The 27,999-nt window shown below is 44.0% G+C and overlaps 1 protein-coding gene across 4 annotated transcripts in view; it reads left to right on the top strand.

Moving 5' to 3' along the window:
- Positions 1–27,530, top strand: part of LOC146201208 (sorting nexin-4-like) — a 113,356-nt gene extending 85,826 nt beyond the window's left edge. For 2 of the 4 annotated variants that reach the window (XM_084595682.1, XM_084595683.1), the window contains exons 8-11: positions 1–91; positions 5,660–5,799; positions 13,327–13,441; positions 27,236–27,530. In XM_084595682.1, coding sequence (XP_084451808.1) covers positions 1–91; positions 5,660–5,799; positions 13,327–13,441; positions 27,236–27,391 — 502 coding nt within the window. In that variant the 3' untranslated portion in view covers positions 27,392–27,530. The remainder of the gene's footprint in view (positions 92–5,659; positions 5,800–13,326; positions 13,442–27,235) is intronic. The other 2 variants (XM_084595685.1, XM_084595684.1) reach the window with 2 other exon arrangements.
- The last annotated feature ends 469 nt before the right edge of the window (positions 27,531–27,999 follow it).

Raw genomic sequence — 27,999 nt, 5'->3', positions numbered from 1 at the left:
AGCGGTGTGCAGGCACCAGGAGCTGCTGCAGTATGAGCTGGAACGCAAGAAGAGCCTCTACACAGCCAGGGAGTCACAGCGATCTGAGATGGTGGGTGCCAGGTGCCCCAAGGATTCCTGCACGTGCATTATTGAAAAAGTTGAATGGCACTCTTCGCACGTCTCCTCATCAGACAAATGCCAAGTCAGGTAGTGGCAGACAATAGACAATTGAGGGGCTCATGGTGGTCTTATGCCTGGCGCCATGGTGAGATATTGGTGCTGGTTAATCCTGTAGGTTAAATGCAATATGAACGCCTCTAAAAGGAGATCAGCCACTGCCCTAGCTCAGTTGGTAGACCACCACATATGACGTGCAGAGGTTGGGGGTTCACATCCCACTGGCGGAATGTTTTTCCTTCTACTACCTAATTAATTATCTTTTGGGTAAAAAGTGTCTACACTATGAATTGCACTGTGTATTGGCTCTTCATAACATGGGGAGCGGCTTCAAGTTATCAGCAAAAAAACTTCCAGGGCTGTTAGCAGTACAGTATTGTGTCCACTGTGTCGAGGTTTAACTTTACAAAGCAGAGCTGTGCCATCATACCGAGGGTTTTCACAACGGCATTTTGAGGACCACATGAACTGCAAACAGGGACAAGGGTAGCTAGAAAAAGTCACGCAAATGCAAAGAATGGGGAACAGCTATTGGTGCCAGAAGGATACCACAGCTAAGAAAAAGAACCCAAAAAGAGTGGCTGCATTTTAAATATGGTGTGCACATGAACTCATTTGGCTCTCAGATTTGCAAGTATTTTTATCTGAAGGGCCTTGATTACCATTATGGGCATGAGTTTTGGAAACAGGTCGCTTTGTGTGACATTTGGAACCTGTTGTTACAAAAAGTGCTTCACTTAACAAGTTGAAAATAATTTTAAAGTAAACTACAGGAACACGTAAAAATGTGAAAACATTTTCTCGGTCGGCTAAGGCTCTGCTGAGGTTATTGAGAAAAGTTTTGAGGTTAATGCAAGAGAACGTTTTATAAACATTGTATCTTTTGCGATTTTGCTGCAGCAGGGGTGGAAGTGCTGCTCCAATTGCTCCATTCTGCTCCAAACTGCTTTCCCTGCTTCATCCTGCTCCAAAATGCAATATTGCTCCAAACTGCTCCAGACTGGCTGTTTTGATGTCATGCCATCAAATTTAGCAGAACGCGGGAACAATGCCATTGCGCCAGCTGCAAAGATGTAAGGGAAGGAATCATGGAGCATAATAAATATTTGTTTGCAAGTAAATTTGAATGAGCCACCGGCGATTGGAGATAATTGCGAAAAAAAATGCGCTGTGCATGTGACGTAGCAGTCCTCTCAGCCTTTTGAATCGCTGACGGAGAGAGAAGCAAAATTAGCAAGCAAAGCAGGTAGCGCAAACTACTGTGAGCTATTAGGGAGGAAACATGTCCGACTGCAAAAACTGCATGAGTTATTTTAATGGTTCTGCTGTGATTAACGAGCAGGTACTTCGCCATCGAGCCTTTTTGTCAGTGACAAACTTGCCAGGCCTACGGCAAACAAAACCATACTTGAAGCATTATGGGTTGGTACGCCAAAGCTGTCAGCCACTAGGAAGCTTCCCAAGAGTGTTGGAAAGGCATACGGGGTCTATCGCCAAAATATTAAAAATGAGCTTCAACATTGCTCAAGCAATGAATGATGATGGCAGCAGGCAGTGAAGTAAAAAATGATGTAAGATGGAAAGGCTACTCTTCAATGCCATCTGTCTATACCCCAAAATTGTTCCAAAATGCTCTAGCCTGCTGCCACTCCTGTAGACCTCCGCCATATTTACAAACGGACAAGACGATTGAGGTCGTGCTGCAGTCGTCTTTGATTCCACGATAGGCAAAAAGCATGAAAGCGGCATTAGCGCCAAGCTTGTCAAGGCGCATTATTGCGGTCTGAAGGCGCCTTTTTGGCTGACGAAATATCTATGTGCTCAGGAATTTAGCAGCCCAGTCATAGGATCAAAAAGGATCATGTAATACCCCATATCTGGCGGCTTTGAGGTGTATTCTAAATAAAATAAAATAGATATGCACAAGATAGGGAACGGAAATGTCATGCCCATTAATCTCAACCCCAAATTAATATCGCTGCAAGAGCGCATAGAAGTGGTAGACTGGACATTTGAATCTATCAAGTCAAAATAGGTAAACGCATTAGAGATTACACGTTCAGTTATGAAGTGCACTAGCAAGTGTTACGTTTGTTGTTAGTCTGTTCCAAGTTTTTGCTAAGGTCGGTCTTTGTTATATTATATACCTTTACATGCCTTGACCGTTTGTCCCGTCAGAGATGAGTGCGAAGTTGGAAAGGCATTGAACTTGCATAAAAAGGAATCAGATTGGAGATATTGTATTTCCAAAAAAGAAAATTGCAATTATCAAAGACGTTTAACCTTAGAAACGTGCTCCAAAACATAATTTTAATGCTCCAAAACTCTCATTTCATTGCTCCAAAGCTGCCCCAAAATGACTTTACTACTGCTCCCGAAGCTGCTCCAAAATGCTCGAGCCTGCTTCCACCCCTGCTGCAGCAAACAAATGCGACAATTTGTTACATTATTTTGTTCAGTCACATGAGAGAAAACTGAAGTGCTATATTCTAAAATATCATTTGTGATTCCATATTGTTTTACTCTTGATTAAAAATTTATCTTCTACCAACTTCTGCTTCTTTGCGGCAGCTTCAAACAGTGTGTCACGCTTGACGACAGACGCACACATTGCAAACCCCTTTATTCGGACATCCGACTCACCCCCGTCTCACCCCGAGTCCCTTCTTCTCGTCGGCCTTCTTCAGTGACCACATACACTATACCCCCCATACCCGTGCCATCTCGTGACCTCCTCCCGACAACTACAGTCAACTGTCCACTCAGCTTCTTACTCGCATCACCATACATGCACACCACTTGGCCTCTGAGATCCACACCCTTTTGTCCCATCCTCCACCAGTACTCCCAGCTTCCGAGACTACTCCACTTACGCCGGCACTCTCCCTTCACAAGTGCTTACGTGAGAAAAAAATGTTTCTCAAGAAAAATTTTTTGGCCGAAGTCCAATCACACAATTGCTAATAAGACCAATCTTTAATCAAAGACATTAGTAACCCCATGTCGAAAAAATTGTCCATCGGCATCAACTGTTTGAAGCATAGCCTTGAAAAATGGTGAGCATGCCTCTGGCAGATGGTAGTTAGTATGTGACATGGCTGATAGGTCGAAGGGAAAATGGCAGGCCAGTGCTCGTTTCTCTTTCGCACATGGAAGTTGCCATATGTGTAATTGGTTGATTGATTTTGTGACGTCACGAGGCCAAATGGTATGGTCGAGTTGCAAGGAGGTGTCCAGCTCCTTTCATATGGAAGGCTGAAATGAGAATCGAACACCCTTGCACCCCATGTGAAGCCCTGCTGCCTCAAGTAATTACGAGCATGCCTTTGGAAGGTGGATTGGGATGTCCACTTCTCTGACTACAAAGCTATGACGATGCGACTGAGTTTGAAACATTTATCTGAAAATAATCGATGGCAACAGGACTTCCCTTGTGGCCAAAGTCACCTAAACGGAAATTGCCTCCATGCACTGAACTCATTCTGGGTGTGACTGCATGTGACTTTGGGTTCAGTGATAAAATAACGCAATCACGTAGCGTGCTGTAGAAAAATAATGCTTGCGTACCTACCACATGACTCGCACTGATCGTCTGTGAATTTTTAATAATCCACAATGTCGGTTGGTCGGGTCTGCGACGTGTCGCATTAAATGACCCAAAATATTCTTGGACTTGTATTGAAGCGTTAGGCTTGACAAAGCGTAGAATTTATCTAAGGTCGTAAGTGATTACTTTACCGGGTTTCATCCACTTACTATTCTACACACGCTGAAACGTGTCATTGGCATGATCTTGTATAGCGAATCGGCTAATTCCAGGGAAGATGCCTAATTAAGCTTCACACGATGGCATTATCGGCTCCCTGCCATTCTCACCATGCATTCTAGGTCCACCTTTATTTATCTTGAACTAATTAAGCTTCACACGATGGCATTATCGGCTCCCTGCCATTCTCACCATGCATTCTAGGTCCACCTTTATTTATCTTGAACTAATGAGCTGAGGGGGCGGCAGAAAGTTAGGTGGGCGGATGAGATTAAGAAGTTCGCAGGGGTCAAGTGGATGCAGCTAGCACAGAACCGGGTTAAGTGGAGAAATATGGGAGAAGCCTTCGCCCTGCAGTGGGTATAATCAGGCTGATGATGATGATGATGAATGAGCCTTCGGGGCCTATTGGCTGCTTGCTCATTTCATAGCCTGAAAGTCCCAGGTGTGGTTTCCACTCCTACTGCAATTTTTTCTGTTTCGTTATAGAAACCTCCCTGAAAAATTGGCATCAATCTGAATATTTCAACTTGTTCTTGAGTTTTATTGTTCCATCAGGCATTTTCTCTGGCAGCCAACAAACAATGCCGGATTTTCCGCAATACCTTAGCAATGTTCTGTTAATATTGTCACATGTTGATGATGTCAAAACCAACAAACGAAGAGATTGGCATTGGACTTAAAGAACTCTTTCTTTAGGCTGACTTGTGCCTCTAAAGTACTGAGCGATTTGGCGGTGGCGATAACAGCAAGTGTGCTCATCGGTCTTTGATCTAAGAATGTGCGTTGCACCCGCTGACGCTCAATTTAAAGGCGGTGAAGAGACATCTAGATAAAGCCGCAAACGGTGATTAGCATAACCTGGAACATTGTAGGAATGCGCGCAAGTAACCAGAATCGTCTAGATACATCTCGGCGTATCTTGCGCGACAAAGAAAATGATAAAGCTGTGTCTCGCGACGACGAGCATGAACAAACAAGGAATACAAAATCGATCCTTGCGCTAGAATCACAGTGATAAGACTGCATGCTGGCGGCTGTTGCAAAAGAACGAATAAAGATTTGAATGGTTCGCAGCATTATTTTGTATGTTTGGCAAATGAAGTGATATACAGTGTTCTGCAACGTTTTTGGAGCCATCTTGAAAACCTTTCCCGCATAAGCTAGGGACTCATTTGCACTGAAAAAGCATGCAAAGCTTGCATGTTGTCGATCTTTTTGTTACGTAGTAAGTTTGGCCATGGTGTCTACCTGGTTTGGCTGCACATGATGAAAAACCAGAACCATCTGAAACAAGATTGAGGGTTAAGACGCCAACATCAGGTTTCTGGCAAAAAGGCAGTTGTGGCGTTATCCGGCGTTGCAGTTCTAAAGTGCCAAGGCAAGTGTGGCATGTTTTTACAGTGAAGCTAGATGGCGCCACTGCAGCCTTCACAAGAAAATCGCCATTCGCGTATTTCGCTCCTTCAGTCCTGTCGCAAGTGGTTCTGGTTCCTTATCTTGCGTGGCCAAGCCAGGACTGTAGGACTACACAACAAAAGGGTTAACAAAGTCCAAGCTTTCTGCTCGGCGGTTTCATCACAAACGTGCCTCCGATTCAGGCGGGAGAATTTTCCAAAATGCTTCCTATAAAATTTGAGATTGTTGTAAAACAGAGCGATGCTGGTACGATGTAATGGTGGGTGGTGCTTGAACCAGTACACACGAAAGGAGTTTTCTCCCATTTGTGTGCAGAGCCAGGTAGCAGGTAGCCAACAGGGCCTGGTGTCCCGCCTGCTGCACCCATCAGCCACGACCGAGCAGAAAGCACAGGTGCTCGAGCAGCAGCTGGTCAGCCTGGACACCGAGATCCGAGCAGCGACACAGAGCAAGCAGTGAGTGGAGGCCTGATATCCAAGAGGGTTTAAGCCTCTTAGCTGGGTCGTGACAAAATGTGGAAGCACAGAGACTCTAGGATGACAGCAGAAAAGAGGAGAGAGCGAGCGCTCACTTTCAACAAAATGTTTGTAGAAGCGCACAGTTGCTAGCGGGAACACTCAGTCCTGCACAATCTCTTCTCATTCATAACCGCATTGAATCGAAAGCTTCAAGGGAAAGGGTGGTAGTAAAGACAATGAATACGTAAAGCAAAAAATAATACACTGTTTAAATATCAGAAAGAGCTGCTTTTTCTGGGTCACATACAGTGCAGTCCACTTATAACGATACCAGATATAGCGATATATTGCTTATAACGATCAAATTTTTGAGATTTATCATTTTTCCCATTGCCTTATGTAAAAAAAAAAACAAATATAACGATCGATTATCGGCAGTACATTGGATGCAACGATAGATCACAAAAATTTGACTGAATATTCAATAAAAGATAAAATATTAAGAAGACAATGACGTGAAAACTCGACACATACGGTGAAAACAGAAGAGAATGAGCACTATCGTCATCGCAATCGTAGGCGCCGAAGGGTGCTGCTGTGGTCATATCGTCATCGCCATCACCGATACTGCGTCCGTGGAATATAGTGGCGACCACATTGACGGACGGCGCGATAGCTCATGAGATGAAACGGCAGATTCATTGGAATTTTTGGCAGGATTTCAAGGTTGGAAGCCTCGTGAAAAAATACGGACAATCGCACTCTACGATTTTAACGATCATTAAGGCTGGGGATGTCCTTCAGTTCATCCAGCCACTAATTGGTTTCGTGCACGCAAAAAGGGAAGCCGCCTACGTACATGCTACTGGAAGCGATGCTCACAGCGATTGTCAAGCTTCAGCTGCTGCTCAAGCGAGCGCGAATTTCCGACTTCTTTAAGTATGCTTAAGTTATTTTATGGCTATTGATGTATATTGTAACAAAGTGTTTAGTGCTCAGTATGATGATTAGCGTTGTTCAGCCCGATTTACTCATCGCTAGTAGTAGGCAAGCCTACATGCGTAGGAACATACATGGGTGTGCTGCTTTTTTTTTTTTTTTTTTTTTTTTTTTTTTTTTTTGCAGGTTCAGATATAAGGATAGGTTTTCAGCTCTAACCGAGGATGGCGACATTACCCTAGAAGCAATGAACAGCAATTTCAGAGATATCATTACTGAGTGCGCGGTAGAAGTAGACGGTAGGATAGTTAGAGAGGATACCGGTAAGCTGTCTAAGGAGACGAAAGATTTGATTAAGAAACGCCAGAGTATGAAAGCTTCCAATCCAACAGACCAGATAGAATTGGCCGAGTTATCAAAGCTAATCAATAAGCTCAAGGTGGCCGATATAAGGAAGTATAACATAGAGAAAATTTAGCATGCTGTAAAGAACGGGGGAAGCCTTAAAGCGGTAAAGAAGAAATTGGGCATAGGCAAAAATCAGATGTATTCGATAAGGGACAAGGCGGGCAACGTCATCACGAATATGGACAATATAGTCAAAGTAGCCGAGGAGTTCTATACAGATCTCTACAGTAGCCAAATTAGTCAGGACCGTAATGAGATTGGCGGTAGGGAAAAACAGTCAGACGTTCCACCAGTGACGAAGGACGAGGTCAAGAAAGCATTAGAAACTATGAAAAGGGGGAAATCAGCTGGAGAGGATCAGATAACTACAGATTTGCTGAAGGACGGGGGGATATCGTGCTAGAAAAACTGGCCGTCCTGTATACGCAGTGCCTGGTGTCATCGACGGTACCGGAACCATGGAAGAATGCAAACATTATCCTCATTCATAAGAAAGGGGACTCTAAGGACCTTAAAAATTACAGACCAATCAGCTTACTGTCCGTTACGTATAAGGTATTTACTGAGGTAATCGCTAATAGAATCAGGACAACCTTAGACTACAATCAAGCAAAGGATCAAGCAGGATTTCGGAAACGGTACTCTACTATCGATCATATCCATACCATCAATCAGGTGATAGAAAAATGCTCGGAATATAACCAGCCCTTATACATAGCATTCATTGATTACGAAAAAGCATTTGACTCAGTTGAAACCTCAGCGGTGATGCAGGCATTGCGAAATCAGGGGGTAGACGAGCCGTACATGAAAGTGCTAGGGTAGACGAGCCGTACATGAAAGTGCTAGAAGACATATATAGTAGCTGCACAGCAACCATAGTTCTGCATAAAGAAAGTAACAAAATTCCCATAAAAAAAGGTGTTAGGCAAGGAGACACAATCTCCCCAGTACTATTCACAGCTTGCTTAGAGGAAGTATTCAGAGACTTGCAATGGGAGCAGTTAGGGATAAGGGTAGATGGAGAATACCTCAGTAATCTGCGATTTGCTGATGACATTGCCTTGCTAAGCAACTCGGGGGATGAACTGCAAATAATGATTGATGACCTGGGCAGGAAAAGTACAAAGGTAGGCTTGAAAATCAATATGCAGAAGACTAGGGTAATGTTCAACAGCCTCGGGAAGGAACAGCAGTTTACATTGGGTAGCGAAATACTTGAAGTAGTAGGCGAATATGTCTACTTAGGACAGGTAGTAACCTCAGATCCGGACCATGAAAAGGAAATAACAAGAAGGATAAGATTGGGATGGAGCGCATTTGGCAAGCACTCGCAGATTATGACTAGCAGCTTACCGGTATCGCTCAAGAGGAAAGTATACAACAGTTGCATCTTACCTGTACTCACCCATGGGGCTGAAACGTGGAGGCTAACCTAGAGGGTTTTACTTAAGTTGAGGACAACTCAAAGGGCTATGGAACGAAAAATGGTAGGGGTAACATTAAGAGATAGAAAGCGTGCAGAGTGGGTCAGAGAAATAACTCAAGTTACCGACATTCTAGTGGAAATTAAGAAGAAGAAATGGGCATGGGCAGGACATGTAGTGCGAAGAGAGGATAACCGATGGTCGCTTAGGGTAACAAACTGGATTCTAAGGGAAAGAAAGCGTAGCAGGGGGCAGCAGAAAGTTAGGTGGGCGGATGAGGTTAAGAAGTTCGCAGGGGTCAAGTGGATGCAGCTAGCGCAAAACTGGGTTAATTGGAGAAATATGGGAGAGGCCTTCGCCCTGCAGTGGGTATAGTCAGGCTGATGATGATGATATAAGGATAATCTGTTATAACGATTGGATTTTCAGGTTTTCTCAATATCGTTACAAGTGAACTGCACTGTATACTAATGGCATGCATTGGTTGTTCTGAGTGACCTTTGCTGCTTCAGACTGCTCATGTTCAAGCCTTCCTTCATGGCGAATCGCCGTTGTGTTTGTGAACGGAGGTTGGCATTTGTGGTCCTACAGTCCGGGTGAAGATTTGAGCTGTAGCCATTACCTAGGGAATTGTGATGCTTCCTTAATCATTCGTTCAGACAGCAACCTGTCTGACCGATGCAGAGTTGACCACCAATCAGAGACTACAAATAACGCTTTCGTTGCACGAAACAAATCTTTCTTCGTGCTTCTTACTGCACCCAGATTTCTTTTGATAAAGCTTCACATTGCTTAAAAACATGGACATCAAATTTAGCTGCGATTCTTTTCTTATTATGGGATACAGTGGAACCTCGATTATAAGACTTTCAGGGGACCATTCGATACCGTCATATAACCCGTGTGTCATATAATCGAAAATCAAAGATTGTCGGCATTGGTGCACGGCCTTGCGCCAAATGAGCGCGTTGAAAGCCCGTGGCAACCAGCACTAATCAAATTAACAAAGAAAAAAACAGGCATTTGTTTTGAACTGGTTCGAAAAAAAACAAATCTTAATTACCGTCTAAAAATATCAGTAATTTTCTCTTGTGCCGTTGCCCAGCTTCGGCGCATTAGTTTTCTTTCGAGCTCTGCGACGTCCGCCAGCAGATTGCCAACATCGTCGCGTGCACAAGCAAAGCGCCGTCAACAGGAATTTTTTAGCTGCGTGCATGTTGAAGCCATTCCACAAGAGTCGCCTCCATGACGGCAAACTTTTCTTCCTTCGCGGCTTTCCTTTTGATGCCAAATTTCCTTGCATTTAGTAAATTGTTTCATGTTTTGGCCAGAATAGTTTTCAGTGGCGACTCTGGAATGTTGAGGTCGCGAGCGAGGCTGGCCTATGTTGCACCCTTTCGGCTATCTTTTCGGCTTCTTCGATAATCCAGCGCTTATCTCTGATGGTTAGTGGTTTTCGACTTCGCGACATGGTAAACCGCGCTGCTCAATCACAACCGAAAATTCCGTAACTATTTTGCTTCGGAAGGCGCAGATCACGTTCGGATAATCGGCACAAGTGGATTACCAGCAGGAGCAGCGTCGAGCAGATTGAGCCAGGGTGGTCGAGTGGTGACAATTTCATATCTCAGAAATATTTAGGCGGGCCTAAATTTACTTCCCGCTTGCCTCGTAATAAATGTTTCATTATGCTATCCCGCGAAGTGTCCTTTATTTTCAACGTCCGAAATTGATATTTTTTTTTTTTTTTTCGTGTTAACATAAACGCAGCACATTTTTGCCGCTAGAGGGCTGGCTGCTGGTTTCCAACAACAACAAACGAACAAAATAAAATGGTTATTAAGGCGGTTGAGGCTGCGTTTGCCGTCCGGAGCGGCTCGAGCGCGTATCTTGATAAGTAGAGTGGTGGCGTGCACGTTTTATCGACTGGCTGCAGTGCACCTGTATACCAGCCTTCATTTGCATAAGACTTTTCTTTTTTTTTTTTTGACGGACAGTACCAGCCAGCTGTTGTATGAAGCGGTGTTCATCTAAAATTATGTCGTATAATTGAGGTTTTTGATACATTATCGCTATAGGGATTTTGCCGGGGCTGCGCAATTTCGTCGTAAAATGTGGGTCGTCGCATGAACGGGGGGACGTACAATCGAGGTTCCACTGTACATGATGCACACACAGCATTGCAGTGAAGCATCTCTTCTTTTGCTCTTCTGTGTGCCATTGCAGTGGTCTTTAACTTTCATATCAAATTTTCCGCAGCTGCGACTATCGTTTCAACAGGGCAGCCTGAGCTCTCTACACGCTGCGCCTGTGTTCTGAAGCGTCCTTTTGTCTTGTGGTGATGCAATTTCAAGTGTGCAGCCATGGCACAGCTACCCCTCTGCTAAGTAGCTCTGAGTGAGCTGAGCCAAATGGATGCAGACTTTTTAGAATGTGGTGTACATGGCCAGCATACACCTCACAGTCACAAAACAAAATAAGAAGAATGAGTACCTGAAAAATGCAGTGACTCATCTTGAGGAAGTTCAAGGGTATAATAAGTCGTGTAGAAAAAAACTTCCAAATTGATTTAGTCACAAGGTGTAAAATGCCTCCCAACTGCAAAAGAAGCAATAACAAGAAATTCATCAACGTGTCTACAATTTTTTACGATGTGTAGGTCCTTAATGTTGTTTTAAATTATGCAATACAGTTTAGCTAATAACAGTTGACATGAATCAGGTACAGTTGGCAACACAGGGCATATACCCTCCCTTTGCAAATAGTAAACATCTCTGTGCTTGACCGAAATTGAGCCTGGTAAACTGTTCAGCAGTTCCAAAAGCCTCGCTGCAAAGCTGCATGAGTTCTGGAAAGCTGCAGCACCTGACCTCTCAATGGCTTCACTGACTGCTGTCATATGTTCTGAGTAGAGTGGATCTTCCATATCCACTGAAAAGGTGTAGTTTGCTCCTTGAGCCGTTCCACCAAGCAGTCTCCACTTGCAGTCTCGTAGGGATCATCTGCCTTGAGGCTGCTTAGGAGCGGTAAGAGACACCTGCTAATCTGCTCCTGCCAGCAGTCTTTTTTGAACACAGTGGTCCTGAAAGAGCACAGTGGTTTGTATGTCTTGGGCAGTGAAAAATAGGCTTAGAACATCAACCTTGGTGCACAAACATGCTTTACAAGCTGTTCGAAATTGAGGTCTTCAAGGAGAGAGAGTGCTTTAGGTTTTTGCTCTTCCTGGACACTTGCTAGCTGCCTTGAAATTCTCCTCAATAGCCTGCTTCACCTTCTCCTTGTATAAGTACAGCAGCATGATCACAAAGCCACCTTCTTTGTCAGTTGAGAGAATGACAAGTTGGGAGTTCTGAAAATGGCAACTAATTTCGCATAGAATAAGATGACCGCCTTCCTTGCTAGCATGTGTCCTTTGCAAAACGTTCGCGCCCTCAGGAGTGCATGCTTTCTCCTCTGGTGGTGCTTTCCTGGCAGTTTGTGAACTGCTGCTAGAAAAATCACTTTGTTATGTGTGCTTTCTAGACAGAACTTAGGGCCTCTTTCCAGAACAGGCTGCATCTTCGTTGGTAGTGTAATGACACCCATGGTGGTGACCGGAGCAACACTTTGGCTGTTTTTTCGTTCGGTTCCTCCAAACACTCCACCAAAGGAACTCCGTGATGGCTTCAGCCATTCTTTTTTGTACTCTCTGAAGCACTGCTCTTCTGCGAAACTGAGGCTTTACCACGTGAAGCATTCCATCCCAAGCCACTTCAGTAAGAACCGAACAACTGCAGGCCAGTGTCCAGATTTTAATATCTTCCCAATTCTTTTCTAATGACCGAGCAGCATTAGCGACGCCTCGAAACAAGATAGCAGTGTACTGGTGGCACTGACCTTTTCTGACGCAGTGACTAGCTGTCCTAGCAATAATAAGGCTTACACACACAGAACGCTGCTCATACAGGGGAAGCAAAAACTAAGAAAAGCCCTATGGAGAACGTATTTTGGGCCTGCTGGTAGTTTATGGTGAAATGTGGAAGCGTAAAGACACAAGGATGACAGCAGAAAAGTGGACAGGATGAGCGCATTATATCACCATGCATTTGGACAGGGGCTCAGGTGGACTGTCTGGAAGCTATTATTTTGTTCAATTGCACTGGTTGCAGCGATAGAATAGCCCATTTCAACAACTTCACAATTGCTCTGAGCTTTCCACTTTGTGTTGGATCAAGGTTTGCACTGTCAGAGCTGGTGGAAAGATTACTGTTATTCTATGGCAACCGTAGTTAACAGGAGGAGGAAATGAAGTTTCTAGTTTATTACTCTTATTATTTCTTTCCTGCTATATTATTTATATTAAATGAAGATGTTTAGTTGCAGGGAACCAAGTAATGCAGCTGAGTTAGCAAAGCACAACTTACATTTTGAATTGTCTCAGCTATCCAAAAAGCGCCACACGGTGTTGGTCATGCGAGTTGCAGCTACCAGTGCCTTCCTGTGCTGTGCAGAACACAAACTCTGAGCCCTGCACGGTTCCTTCCCTGTGCTGTGACTAAAATGGGGATAAGTTGAAGATTTAGAGTTGAAAATGTTTGCAGTGAGCTGAGGTGAGCTTTTAGATGCAGCTGCATGCCACTAATTAATTAGCTAACTGAATTCACAGGTTTGAAAGCCACAACTGACTTTCTCAGATTTGCTTTCGTTCCTTTAGTTGGTACGATAACTTGCTTTAGTTGCAGCTCACAGTGGGCACATCCGTTGTTTTCAGGGAGTTCTCGGAGAAAGCCCTGGCAGAGGTTGCCAAGTTCCGGGAACAGAAAAAGCAGGACCTGACCCAGGCAATGACCATCCTTGTCAGCACTAACATCCGTCTCTGCAAAGAGGTTGCCCGCTTTCCTTTTTGTCCCGATGTCTGTTGCAACGGGATACCTAACATCCATCTTGAAAAAAAAAAAAACTGTGCTGCAAACCAAACTTGCAACAATGCATGGATGCTCAAAACCAAGCTGCATGGCTTGGCAGTAGGCAGGATGCTTACAGAGAAAGTTTCAGATACAGTGAAACTTCATTAATTTGAACATTGATCATTCGAATTTTCAGATAATTAGAACTACACTACTTGGTCCGGCCAAGCTCCATAGAGATGTGTACAAAAAAGCTCGCTAATTCGAACGCGAGTCGGTTCCGCTATGGATAATTGGCGTGGCCAAAAAAAAAAACACCTCCACGATAAAGAGCCATAATTAGAGGCTGCACACATCCAAAACGGGACAGAAGGTGAAACCAGGTAAAACCATGGAAGAGTGGGTAAAACCTAAATGGCGCCATGACCGGCGCGGCGGCCGGGGGGCATTGGAGGGAGGAGATGGCGGTTGCCTGCTCTCTTCCGCACAGCCTCTGAAGCTCGCAAGTAAATACTCGTTAATTCCAGTAAAGCTCGCAAGTAAATACTCGTTAATTACAGCCCTGGTAGTTTGGAAATACAGATAAGTACTGTCGGCGCAGTCCCAGGCAATGCCCGTGAACGGCTATGATCTCGGACGGGCGCACTACAGGTTAAACTTTTTGTTCGTTTTTTTTTTTTGTTTGTTTGTTTGTTTTTGCAAAAGCCATCCAACCTTCCACCCATCAGTTGTCAATGGAAGCACGCAGTCAGCCGCGATCGTGACGCTGGCTTTTAGCATCATTTGCTTCAAAAGGCATTTGCTGCTATCGCGTGTTCCAAAGATTTGTGTGACAGTAAACGGTGCCCGCCCCAGTCGCTCATAGCATGATAAAGCGAACATACTGAAAACGAGGCTTGCACAACCGGACAAGCGCTGGCACTTTGCCAAGTTCTCTTCCCCCCCCCTCCCCTCTTCTGGAGTAATGTCAGAAGGTAAACACGCCGTTACCGCTGCGCAGCATCTTGGCGCACTGCCAAGAAATGTGTTGGGGGACCGTGACAGCGCTAAACTGAGGGCCGCACTAACGACTGACGCTTTTTTTTTTTTTTCACATTCTTAGGCACAAATCGGAGCTGGGTAGGTTCATTGTGGGGTGGGTTCGTTACGCAACTAAATACGGTACATTTACCGTAATGCAAATAGTTCTTGTCAGGTTTTGCTAGGCCATTCGATAATTCGAACATCAGATAATTTGAACGTTTTTCCTGGTTCCGTGAAATTCGAATTAACGAGCTTTTACTGTACTAAGGCACTGCTCTGGATAGCTTTTGCTGGACACTGTTTTGTTGGCTGTTTTATGCTTAACCTCAACTCACAAATGCTTTCTCATAATTACTGCTTTCTTTCTGGCAGACATGGAGTAAGTGCCCAGAAGTAATGACTGACAACATTAGTGTAACACATTGATGCTAGGGGAAGAAAAATGTCGGTGGCAGCACAGAGCTTTGTAGGGTGACAGTTCATGAAATGTGCTAGGTATAGCTTGGCTGTGCCTGGCGCAGGGCTACTTGAAGCTCATTGGCAGGAGCCTCTGTCCATCTGTATTAGGTCGAATGTAACTATCATAATATCTAGGCACTTAACATAACAGACCATGTAACCTTGTGTTTGGTGCATGATAGCCAAATTTGCTTATATGCCATAGAACACCATAAATTTGAACCCGAAATATCGAACTCGAAGGAGAACGCGAACGAAATATGTATAAACTATAAAAGCATGGAGCATAATGAATGTTTGTTCACAAGTAAATTTAAAACTAGCCATAAGTGGTTAAGGGAAATAATTGCAAAGAAATGCTCGGTGTGTGTGATATAATGTTTCTTCCAGCCTTTTGAATCATCAGTAGTGAGGGAGCCGAGGCCAGCGAGCAAAGCAAACACTGAAAGCTACCACGAGCCATTAAAAAACTTGTCCAGTTGCAAAGAACTACATCAGTTGTTCTAATGGTTCTACTGTGAAACCAAGCAGGTACACCATCAATGCTGCATGCCTACGCCAGATAAAAGCATATTAAACTGTTATGGGAGTGATGCCACTTAGGTGCCAATCTCTTGAAGCATTCTCAAAATTGTTAAAGCCATACACAGTCTATTGCAAGTGTGTTGAATTTAAGGAAGCCCCATCATAGCTCGAGCGATGATGTAAGCAGCCACTGGCAGAAGGCCACGAATTTAGAATCTGAAGGAAGAGGCTACCCTTCAGTATCCTCCCCGAGTGCCCAGAATTTATCAGCACGGTATAAGATAAAAAAAAAATATTCACAAGATAGAGAGCAGAAATGTGTTGCTCATCTATGTTTTTAGTGGGTAGACTCCACCTTTGAATGTATGAAGTCAAAATAGTGAAAGGCTTTTAGTTGTTCAGTTTTAAGTGTAGAAGCAAACATTCCGTTTCCAGCTAGTCTGTTCCAAATTGTTGCTCTTGTCAGTTGTGTTATTTTTAGGTCTGTACATATTTTGGCTGTTTGTCATGTCTTATCAGAGATGTGTACATATTCAGCAAAGCATTGGACATGGAATAAAAAGTAATCAAATTGGGTTTTTATGTGTTGGGAAGCAAGAATTGCCATTAACAAAATTGTTTGGGCCTAGAAACATGCTCCAAAATATAAATCGAGTGCTCCAAAACTCTGGTTTTCCTGCTCCAAAATGCTCAAGCCTGCTTCCACCCCTGCTTATGTATGGAATAAAAAGGTGCCAATGTGTTGTGTGATGTCAACGCAGTTTAAAGGACCCAGGTGGTCTAAATTAATCCAGAAACCACAACTTCGACATCGCTCATAGCCTATATGTCACTTCAATACGTTAAACCCAACAATTTACAATTTTCGCACGGGAAAATATTGGGTGGGCTCTGAAAATGACGCACCACAACTGCGCACCATCCAGGCATACTAACTGCATTTTGATTCATCAAATTGTCCTGCAAAAGTGAAATGCAGCTCATTTATTTTTATAGGCAGTTTAATTGTGAAGGAGGCAAATGTGTTCATTTTAAAATGATAGGTTGCCAATAGCAAGTTCTAATTTTCAAGCCACTTGCAAGTTCTAATTTTCAAGCCACTTCTATTTGTGCCATTTCCATCTACCATGGCAACTTTATTTCACTGATTGCTGTAGCATCACGGTGACCATAATGGCATACTTTATGCATGCCTCACATCAGTTGCATTGTGTCTTATTTCTCGCTAAACATGATGTCTGCTGCGAGATGAGAAAGTTGCAATGCGAAATTCAAACTGCGTGCAGTTGAATTTGCCAAGCAACAACAAGGAGGCAGTTTGATAGTAGAAGAAAAATTATCTGGGATTTGTGCTGAACCACCAATCTGCTCCGGACAGTGAAGTCGACCAAGAAGGCCAGGCCCATTTGGCATTGCATATTTCCCCTCGCTGCTCTGGCCCCTCCTGCTTCCTTCTCCTTTCCTTCCCGCCTGTTTTTCTAATAGTTTTGCCTAAGTGCAAGATGCCGGGCTAGTTGGTACTGCATAACGAATATAACAGCACAAGGAACGGGACGAAACACGGACACGGGACTTCATTTCTTGTTCTTCGGGCTTAGTTAACGTCTGTGTCCGTGCTCCTTTCTTCCATGTTTCGTTCCGTTCATTGTGCTGTTATATTCGTTATGGTTTTGCCTAAACACAGTGTGTTCATGCATACCATCTGTATGCATTAAAATAAAACGTTTTTGTGAAGTACTGCACAGACTCTGGACACTACATGCAGCTGTGTGAGCACCGTGTATCATGGTGTGTGTACATATGCGGTGGCCGCTGCAAGCATGTATTTTCATCACGCATTCTCACAGTGGGATCCTCAATGAGTTTTCTACCAAATGAACAGCTGCGTCTTTTACACAGGTGTGACTTATCGGTGCTTTTTTACGGAAAAACGGCCGTTTGGAAAGGGGCACGACTTATATAAAGGTGTGGCATGTACAATCGAACCTTGTTATAACGAAGCAGCACAAGGCAAGAAAATTTGTTCGTTGTACTCGATATTCGTTTTAAAAGTGCGCGCCCAAATTCCTGTATATATATGTCCGCTAATAAAACGAAACAAAATACACACTAATACGGACAACACACAAAGGTGCATAATAAAATAACGGCTTGAGGGGCTAGTTGGTGCTGCATAATACCTAGAAATGTGGTGCAACAAACACAAACACAAGCGAAGATAAAATCGCGCACACTACCAACTGTAATATGGATCTGAAAACACTTCCTCTTCACCACTCCTCTTCTACACTCAGTACATCTTCTCATCTCCCTCTTCTTTGCCAAGGGGATATGTTGTGTGTTGTGTGTCTCTTCGCTTGTGTTTGTGTTTGTTGCGCCACATTTCTGGGTATTATAAAGGTGCCTAAACGCGCAAGTTTTAAATTAGAAGCTTGGTATAAACATGAAATCTCATCTTTCGTTCCGTCTTGGTGAGCAAAAATTATACTCAAGCACGGATGTTGCCTCCGCACATAATTTGCGTGACAGAGCCAAGGGACTTGGGGAGTTCAGCGCGCGCGTACGAACTTACAGCATGACGAGGCTATGGTGACAATATGCCTTTCAGCCGTTGCATGGCCGCACTCGAGCGGCGGTGGCGGTAGGCGGCGACGCTCTAATCCGGCCATGGCTACTTATGGCCTCCAAGATTGCCGCGCGCAGAGGTGTGATCTCGGAGGCTATAGGCCGTTGGTGCTAGTTTTTGTCACCGACGCTAGATGATGCGATATGTAATGCGCTGGGGATTTAAACACATTTCTGCTGCGGGAAATTCAATCGATGGGAAAATTGCATTTTTTGTTCTTTTTCCACCTTCTTTATGCATTTTTTGCCCTTTTAATGCAAAAAACTGCTTCATTATAAGAGATCTAGCGTCAAAGTTTGAATTTTTTGTTTCGTATACGGAAAGAACTCCCATAGAAATAAAGCATAGGCCTACCAAACTTTGATTTTAGTTTTGTTTTATTTGATTATTTGTTATATCTGCATTCGTTATAGTCAATTTCGACTGTACACCAAAAATACTGTAGATGAAAAATTTCTGTGCAAACATAAACAGGGTACTGTAAGACTATTGTTCATGCTTTTTACAACAGGATGTGCAACGATGGTCAAATAAAACCAAACAAGCCACCTTATTCTCACATCTTCAAGGAACTTGCACAAGTTAGCTTGGTTAGAACCCCGCTATAGTAAACTTGGATATCGTAAAATGAAACTGAAGTCCCAGTTGATCTTCCATAGACGACTGTACATTTTTCTCCCATTTTAAGGCATTTTTGGTAAAAATTGGTTATGTAAAGTGTGCCTGACCGTTGTGACGACTTCCCATGAAATGGCATTGCTGCACGCACGCTACCTAGAATTGCAAGGCAATATATATATTTTTTTTTTTTTTAAAGGAAGAAAGGTAGTAACAGCGAGTGTTCTAACATCTTGAGGTAACAGCGCGGAACGTGGACGGGAGCACAAGATTAGAAGACTACACAACGAGCGCTGCTGTTCTAAGTGGCTTTACCACCAGACTTAGCAGCACATATGAGAAGCCAACTTTATGGCGACCTTGGTGTCGTGAGGGAAAGCATGCAGCGCATAGGCGAAAGGAAAGGATAGGCTGTCTAGAAACATAGAAAGAAGACTGCGCATTCTGTTCAGAAAGTATGATAAAAGTGCAGTGAGAAATAGGGAAGAAACGGGCAAACATTCAAAGCATGAGACAGCGATGGCAAAAACTGGTGGCGCGGCGTGTGTGGTTTTGAGGGTGCCTAACTGCTGCACGCATTTCTCATCTATTGCCTTTTAAAAGACAGAAACAGCAGAAGATGACGTCATGTTCATGCAAGGCTTCGGTTTTCACATGAAATCAAACTCAGTTGCACTCATAGCCACGTTGCCTTCATATTGAGAGGTGCTTCCACAAGATGTAAATAAAAAAATCTTATAACTGAAAAAAAATTGCACAAGGAGACAGCAAGAGAGAGATGAAAGCCATTTTAAGTTTTCTTTTTTCATAAAACAATAAGATGTGTTCATTAAATAGCCATTTAATTACCAGGCAGCATCTTCAGGACCATGTCATCACCGACAACTGATATATTAAAGACCCTGATAGAGTAATTATTTTTGCCAGTCCCAGTGACTTAAAGGGGTTGTACATGGAAGTGGCATACTCTAGTTTGGACTGGACAGGTGTCTTATCAAAGAATGTTCTTCGTGGAACTGAGTCCTTACTGTAATTATTTTGTCGATACCTGAGCATGCGGTTAGCAATGCAAATTATTGGCATGAGTATGCAGTTTCCATGGTAGCATTGAGGTTACAGGTTACACGTAGACCGAAGTACCAATATGATATGGCTTAGAGTTCAGTGCCATTCAGATGGTACTTTGGTGGATGCACGCCGTGATGTCATACATGCATTAATTTGCATTTGTTAGTGTTACTCTTCACCAGAGGTGGGCATTTGACCTCAAAAACCTCGACCTCACCTCAAACAAAAAATATCTGGCGACCTCACTCAACCTCAACCTCATCAATTGAGGTTGAGGTCCCCCAGGCGACCTCACCTCACTTTTCAGGTGACCATTGGCGACCTCACTCGACCTCACCTCAAACTCAAAATGTGAGGTTGAGGTCAGGCGCTCGACCTCAAAAAAAAGGAATCATTAAATTAAACCGTAACTTAAAGCAAATATACATTTCTCGGTAATCCGGGGGTATATTTAGACTAGCCAGAATTTTGTCGTATGAAGGCTGTATTTTACTCCTAATTTTATACTACAATTAATATCCTGGATGAAAGCAGAGAAACTCTGGACACTACATGTCCAACTCTACACTAAAGTGGCAATCCTCTCCCCCTCCTCGCCTACCCTTTTGTGGTCGGTTTCAATCTAAGGCCTACATGGGTACCACGTTACTACGCATAGGCCCATAATGCAATACAAAGAGTTTATCCCATCTGACCCACGTGAATAAGATTCGCATTAGAAATAAAACAAACCAGTTCTTACTATAAACTGAAAAGACAAATGCTGTTGACCCTAGTGACGACGACAACAATGACGATATGCTCTTTTTCTTTTCTTGCCACATAGCGCTAAACAGACAGAGACACAGCGAGACCCACGGGACGGGCGCTTTTTTTTATCGCCCGTCCCGAATGTCTGGCTGTGTCTCTGTCTGTTTAGCGCTATGAGGCAAGAAAACCGACACCAACGCGCCCAAGCTTTCATCCTTGCTCTTTTTCTTAATTCGAAAAAAAAATTGATGATTGCCGAGCTTTTTTTTACTACACTGTACATTGTTTTGCGACAGAATACATTAATTTAAGAAAAAAATAGGAATACAGTCGTGCCTCGTTAGTACGGAAGCTTTGGTTTCCGACCAAAACTGTCCATAAAGCGAGTCATCCATAATAACGAGTCATGAATAAAAATGAAAAGTATATAATTGAGAAAACTTTATAATTAATGGCTGCTGTGTTAATTAATTTGGGTATATAAACACAGCCTAGATGTCGATGCTACCCTCTTCTCTATGAATCCGTCGACCCGAAACGTCATGTCTGTTCTTAAACCTTGTCAGCCATCCTCTTGAGTAGCTGAAGTCAGTAACGCCTAGACAGAGCGTAGAATAATATTTCTCAGTAAACATCCCCCTGTTTTACTGAACAAAAATTCCGTAAGTCATCACAGGTAAAACCTATCAAGACGGAGGAGAAGAAGCACCCATAATGTTGCCGAGGCAGCGAGCCTTCTCTTGAAGCATTTCGTCGCTCACGACAGCACCATTCGCGTGCACATTCCCGAACCACATTAACAAGACTGACTCCATTTCTTCGAACTGTGCTGGGCGCTGTCGGACTGTGGCTTAAGCTGTGATGCCGACGTTGAGCCATTTATCGGAGTCCTGTAGTATATATAGATGGTATACCGTCGACCTGGCGAGGCTGAGGCCTAGTTGAACTTGGGTCCAGTCTTTCACGGCTTGGATTGACTGAGATGGCTTTTGCCGCTTGTATTCACAGTTTTCCTGCTTCACGCCTAAGTTCAGCTCCATTCTTTTGCGTTTAACTCCCACCATGCCAAAAGTCAGACTAAAGTTGAGAGTTACAGGCTCCTGCTTCTTTGCACTCTTTTTCCCTAATTAACCTCCCTGACTTTCCGTTCTTCTGATTCTCTTTCTTGCCTTGTACTGTTTCTGTAAGGAAGCGAGGGAGTCAAGTTGGCAGGCTACTATACAGAGGGCTATCAAACAGCCCTTTCCTGTGCCGTTTGTATGTGTTCCTATGAAACAAACACTGCAAGCTGAAGTACAGTTTAGAACGATGGCTAGCCGACTACGAAGAGCTCAGACCTTGTCAAGGCCGCATTGTTGACTGAAGGCAAAGCCGACATGCGGATCGCTGTGGTGCAAAATGTGGTAGTTAAGCAGCGCAACAGTGACGAAAACCAGGAGCATGAGAAGGAAGGGCGTCCAGGACGGGACGCCCGGTCCTGGTTGCGTGGTCGTCGCGTTTCTTTTGTAGCTCTACTTCGTGAGTGTGTCTTAACCCTGACCGAAAAGCGTTAACGGCTTCATGGAACACACTTTGTGTTCTGGGATAAAAAAGCTTCAGTTCCCACCCCCAATTTTGGCGCTTGTCTTTCTTCTTATTATTTCTTTCTTACGCTTTTACCGGCCTCTCTTCTGTTCATGTTCCACAGAATTTATTGCGACCACATGTTGCCGACTGTGGCCTCTAGTTGCGGCACTGCCGCTGCACCCAGAAACATACATGGCAGTAATTGTAGTAATGAAATTACTGTAATTTAATTACTTTTTTGGGTAATTTGTAATGTAATAAATTACTTTTTCGATTTGGCAATTTAGTAATGTAATGAATTACTTTTTGGTAGTAATTTCGCATCAGAAGTAATTAATTCCTTGTGAAATTACTTTTACTAAAGTGCGCCACTACTCCTTCAATAGACAACGAAGTAGAGTGCCGTGAAAGAAGGAACGACGTGCGGTAAGCCGAAGCCAGCATAACAGATCAGCAAAAGGAGACAGAATTGAGCAGAACAGTGAGCCTGAGACCTCATGTGTAGCAGGGTCACTTAGTGCAGCTATCCCATGGCAACCATTCTCCTAGCAGCGGGGAACAAGGTGTGCAAGAGATGGTGCAAGAAGGCTGGTTTATAATAATTTATATAATTTGGCGGGAAGACGAAAGAATGTGTGTGCTTCGCGTCTGGAGAACACGTTGTTTTGTTTACTACTAAGTTTCTGCACGAATGGAAACTAGAAAGTAATTTAACAGTAATTGAATTACTCAGTAGAAGTAATTGTAATGTAATTTCATTACTTTTTGGGAGCAGTAATGAGTAATGTAATTTAACTACTTTTCTGCAATCTTCAGCAAAGTAATTAGTAATGTAATTTAATTCCTTTTCAAAAGTAATTTTGCCATGTATGCCCAGAAATCTCCCGGTTCCCTTTTTTTGGGGTCTTTCTTAGTTAGCTGACCCTCGGTTTGCTGTGTACGATCCCTGTCATCCACCCTCCTTTTCTCCTCCTCCTCCCTTCCTTTCCGCTCTTGCGCCCCCCCCCCCCCCCCTACTCTCCTAAAACGACGACACGCCCGCTTTGGTTCTTTCCAACTCCACAGGACTCATTCAGGCATCCGACCGTATCGGCTGTCGCATAAGTTCCCGGCTTGCGCACCCGTCTTTAACTTGCGTTCGGGCTCCCCTGCTTTTTTCAAACGATGTCAAACGAGACAAAAATATATGGGTCGAATAGGCTGTGTGCATTCATCCCATCTCCATTGTTCAGAGAGCGAGTTTCTATATTAACCAGACATAAATACATTGAAAAATCTTCGCCCCTAGAAAAACTGTCCATAATTCGGGTCCTCCATATTAACGGCGCACAATTTTTCCATAATAGCCACTCATGAAACGACTTGTGAAGACTAAATACCCAACAAAACAAACAAAAGAGGAAAAGACAGCAAAACACCGATAAATCATAAAGCTCGGCCAACGCCGAATAGAACTTCAAAAAATTTCGAAGAGGAATGCTCTTTATCTTATGAGGTCCCAACCGGCCACTCCTGGGCGTTAGTTTATAATGCTGTGATCGCGTGGCGTATTGCAAGAATTGGCGAAATTGCTTCTTCGAACACCACGCTTACATTAAAAAATTACACGGGTCGGAACTGCTAGGAAAAAGGGTTAAACGTGAACCACTTTGCTGTCGCGAACATTGGCTCGCCCGTCAAATTTCGCTGGAGCAAAATGTCCAACTCCCACCCACCTAAAACACACACACGCACGCACGCGCACACACAATATAGATACTTGTACGTCCGAACCGAATACTGGATGCCATTTCGCCAACAATTCTGAGACGAGCTTTTTTGTGACGTATTCACTTGTTTTCCTTTCAAGACTGAACTAATAAATTGCACGGTGGTGTCTCCGAAGCTGCTTCGCCGCATGCACCGTAGGTGAATCTAGAGAAACCGTTTCCCCGTTAGTGTCGTATAGTTACAGCACATAAACGTAAAATAAAGACAAGAACAACAGAAAGGAGGCGAGCAAGCAGCCCGGAGGGACCGCACCCCCCGCTGTGCACGCGCTCCTCCCTTTGCTGTCCGTCTGTAGGCATCTGGTTTTGCTCATGCAGTGAATGCCGAACTGTCACCAATACACACCAAACGGCAGTGGCGTATGTGTGCCAGCTCCGCTTTCAGAGACTAGATCGCGCTTTCCAATGCTTGCCAAAGAAAAAGAAAAAAACTAAATGACCGTGCGGGTAAGCGGAAGGAGGGTTGTGCTATGGGCCTCTGAAAAGATGCCAAAGAAAGAGCCTAATGTGAGGGAAGAAGCCTGTTCTCGTTTCGGCAGTGTACGAACCTAATTGACATACAAGAAAATATATATAAATAAATACCATGTTGACGAAAGTAATAACAAATATCGCACACTAAAAACAGAAGAGAACTGTGCTTCCCAGAGCGTATAGAAGGTTTGGGACATCGACTTAATACTGCATTCCTCAGTGCTAGTATGTAATTGGCTTCGTATCACGTACATCTAAATTTATTTTTAAAGAAAAAAAACAAATATCTGAAAAAATTATTCCGACATCTGGCTACAAAAATGTTCATCCGATTGATTTGTCCGTCTCGAGGAGACAGCAGCACAAAAGAGACACGTTCAGTTCGCCACACCAATTCGTCCGTCTAGACACCAAAATGTCGAGCCGGAAACAATCTCAATACTTTCTAGCTCAAAAACATGTAGGAGAACGCTTTTCTCTCTTTTTTTTTTTGTGCCTGAATAAGAGATTTCAAGAGAAACCTGATATTATGAAGTTAAGAATCCCTTACTCTCCTCCTTCCTCCTGCATTGCTTGATTTCACTAGAATTTGAGAGAGAAATAAAGGGCCTCAGCGGAGCGAAATCATTTTTTTTTTTTCATTGCGCTTTACTGCATACAAGCCCCATTTATTTTTTTCTCTCTTCTATCTCGGCAAATGGTTAACATGCGCAGGCTTCTTTCCTGTATACCAGTTGCATCTTATAAGCTGTGCCGTCCGTTTCATCCTGTTGCATGTTTTACCGCTACACTAGCACCTACATCCCATTGCAGTTGTTCGGGGCCACCTGTGAATCTGTTAGAAGAAACAAGCAGCACAAGACCAAAGAGAGGTTGTTCTGGAGAATACAAGAATATACATTTACAGGACCGGAATATAGAATGATGACGTACAATTCGAAAGGGAGGACTTCGATAAAATGCTCAGATGGTATTGTGCCGGTTTTTCTGGTTTGTTCATGTTTTTTTTTATCTGTCAGTATCACGTCCCTTAAAAATTTCACTGCACCATTTTCTGTTAAGTTTCCGTTAATGTACAGCGGAGTCCTTTATCGAATGTAAGGCAGCAGCCGTGACGTTAGCGCCTGGAAACGGGCATGCACAAGACACAGTTCTGCTCCGCGCCGTCTGCGCAAAGACAATTTGCTTCGCTTTTTAGTTTGCTGGTTTCTTTGCGACATCCGACAAAAGCACCGCAGGTCAACGTAAGTTATGGGCTTTGCGCGCTTCTGGGTGTTTGAGCCTGCGGCAATCATCGGCACAAACAAGTCAGAGGAAACGGGGGTGGCGGGCGGGGGGCATGAGGATTTCGTGAAGTAAAAAAAAAGAAATATCTCCTTCCAAGTAGACCAGAGGGAAGCGTCCTCGGCCTGCGGACATTACGGTGGAATGCCGAAAGCTGGGCAGGGGCAGCGACATCCGGTCATCTGATTGGGGTAACCAAACACCGAGAGTCAGCGGGCACACCGCGGCAGTACGCTCGAGCTCCGCGTCAAAAGGGGCGTTCTTCGAAGAAAGCCGCGGCAACAGCAAAAAGCCTGGACCTCACTCAACCTCAAACTCACGCGTGAGGTCGAGGTCCAATTTCGTGACCTCACTCAAACAATTTCGAGCTGTCACCGACCTCACCTCAACCTCACCTCACTCCGTGAGGTTGAGGTCATTTTGAGGTTGAGGTCGACCTCATGAGGGCGAAACCTCATGAGGTTGCCCACCTCTGCTCTTCACTTGCCACATTTTGCACCGGTTAACAGTAGCTGTGTTTACATGAATTAAACAACTAGCGCGTTGTATTGCATTTTGTAGCGCATCATGGTAATGTGATGTGCTAGCAGTTACATGTAGTGCATCATTTATGGCGCAGTGGTGGCATCGGCACACGGTGGGGCAGTTAAAAAGAAGGTGGCACTTCCGTCATAACAGGTTCTTACTTTTTTTTTGTTTGTGCTCTCTGGCTGGCCGTCATCTGCTGTGTAGAGGAGGATGGTGAGGAAAAGTGAAGAGGGAAGCGATAGCCAGAAAGGGGGGGGGGCTAAGTCGAAGCGACGGTTTCCTGTTCTGATGCATGGCGAGGGCACCCCACGTGCGCTAATGGCCTTCCTAAGGCGATATGGCCGAGTTTACATGCATGAGGAAAGTTCTCAATCCAGCCCTGCTCAGCGCATTGATGCGACGCACTAGAAACAGGTTGCAATGCAATGTGCCAGTGTTTGCATTCATGTAGGCACAGCTAGTTTAAGGCCCCACTGCTGTGGCGCGGTGGTTAAAATACCCGACTACTGTGCCGAAGTACCCGAGTTCAAACTCTACCGCCACCAGCTGTGTTGCGATGGAGGCAAAACGGAGAGGCGTCCATGGCTGTGCTATGTCAGTGCACATTAAAGATCCCCTAGTGGTTACAATTACTGAAATCACTCCGTAACTCTCCACTACAGCACCTCATTCTTTCTGCTTTCACTCTTACCTTCATTCCTTCCCTTATGGCGCGGTTCAGGTCTCCATGGAGAAAGTGTGACAGATACTGTGACCTTCCTTTCCTGTAAACTAATCATCATTAATATTATTAATGTCAGCTTATTTGAGGCTACATGCCCAAGCAGAGGAAAGTAGTATACCTTGTCCAGATTGTGCAGGCTAATTTAAGCACAATCCAATGGGCTCTGAAATTTGGCAATGCGTTTGAGCCATAGGGGCTGCGTGCTAACGGGACCATCAAGTCTAAGCAGTTGTCGTGCACAAGTCCAAACAAATTGTCCATGTGGGTGTGGTTAGGGCTAATGTTAATTTGCATGTCGAATGTCCCTCACCTGCATGTTTGATTGCCTTAACCTTGGTATGTTTTCATCCTCATTTCAGTCCATTGCAATATGGGAAAGAGTGTGCCAGTGCTTTGAGGAAATGTGCCGTCTTGAAGAGGGAGCCACACCAACCAAGGAGCAGTTGGCGACTGATGCTAGCACCAATGTGCACTGTGCACCTGCAGGGGACTCCACAGACAGTGCTGTGCATTGAGAAAGGGAAGCCCTCCGATTACCTGGTGCCACTTTATTGTTTTTATATATTTGTTCAGACTTTTTCTGTTGCATGCTGTCATTGAAGTCCCTCTTATGCTGTCTGTCCTGTGTTTAATAAAATAAACAAGTTGTGTACAGTCACCTTTGTACATTACCACCAAGGAGATGTCATATGCCTCTGGTTAAGCAAGAAGGCATTTGCGAGTTGCCCGTGATTTCATGCTTGATTTAATTACTGGCTCATAAAGAAATCTCGATTGCGTTCCCTGCTTCATTGCTTTTTCCCTGACTGTCGCTGCAACACCAGTTGTGGAAATAAACCTTCAAACCTTCGAACACTTGCTTTTGAACTGTGAACAGAGTCTAGATGTAGAAAGTTGGGAAAACTGCTTGAGACAAAAGGTGAAGAGGTAGTGCCATGTCACTGGGTGAATGGTGCCTGATACTGTGTGTCACTACTCCACCTCTTTGATCATATCCTAAGCCCCGTTTCGCTGTGGTGCTTCTTCTCTGTGATATGAGGGATATTTCTGTAAAACAATGTGAGAAACATACTTAATGAAAATGATAAGACTGACCACAGCCACAGAGACAAGTGCCATCTAT

Source organism: Amblyomma maculatum, chromosome 2 (genome assembly GCF_055883805.1).
Source record: "Amblyomma maculatum isolate TAMU_Amacu chromosome 2, ASM5588380v1, whole genome shotgun sequence".
NCBI lineage: Eukaryota > Metazoa > Arthropoda > Arachnida > Ixodida > Ixodidae > Amblyomma > Amblyomma maculatum.
This window is presented reverse-complemented; position numbering and strand designations above follow the sequence as displayed.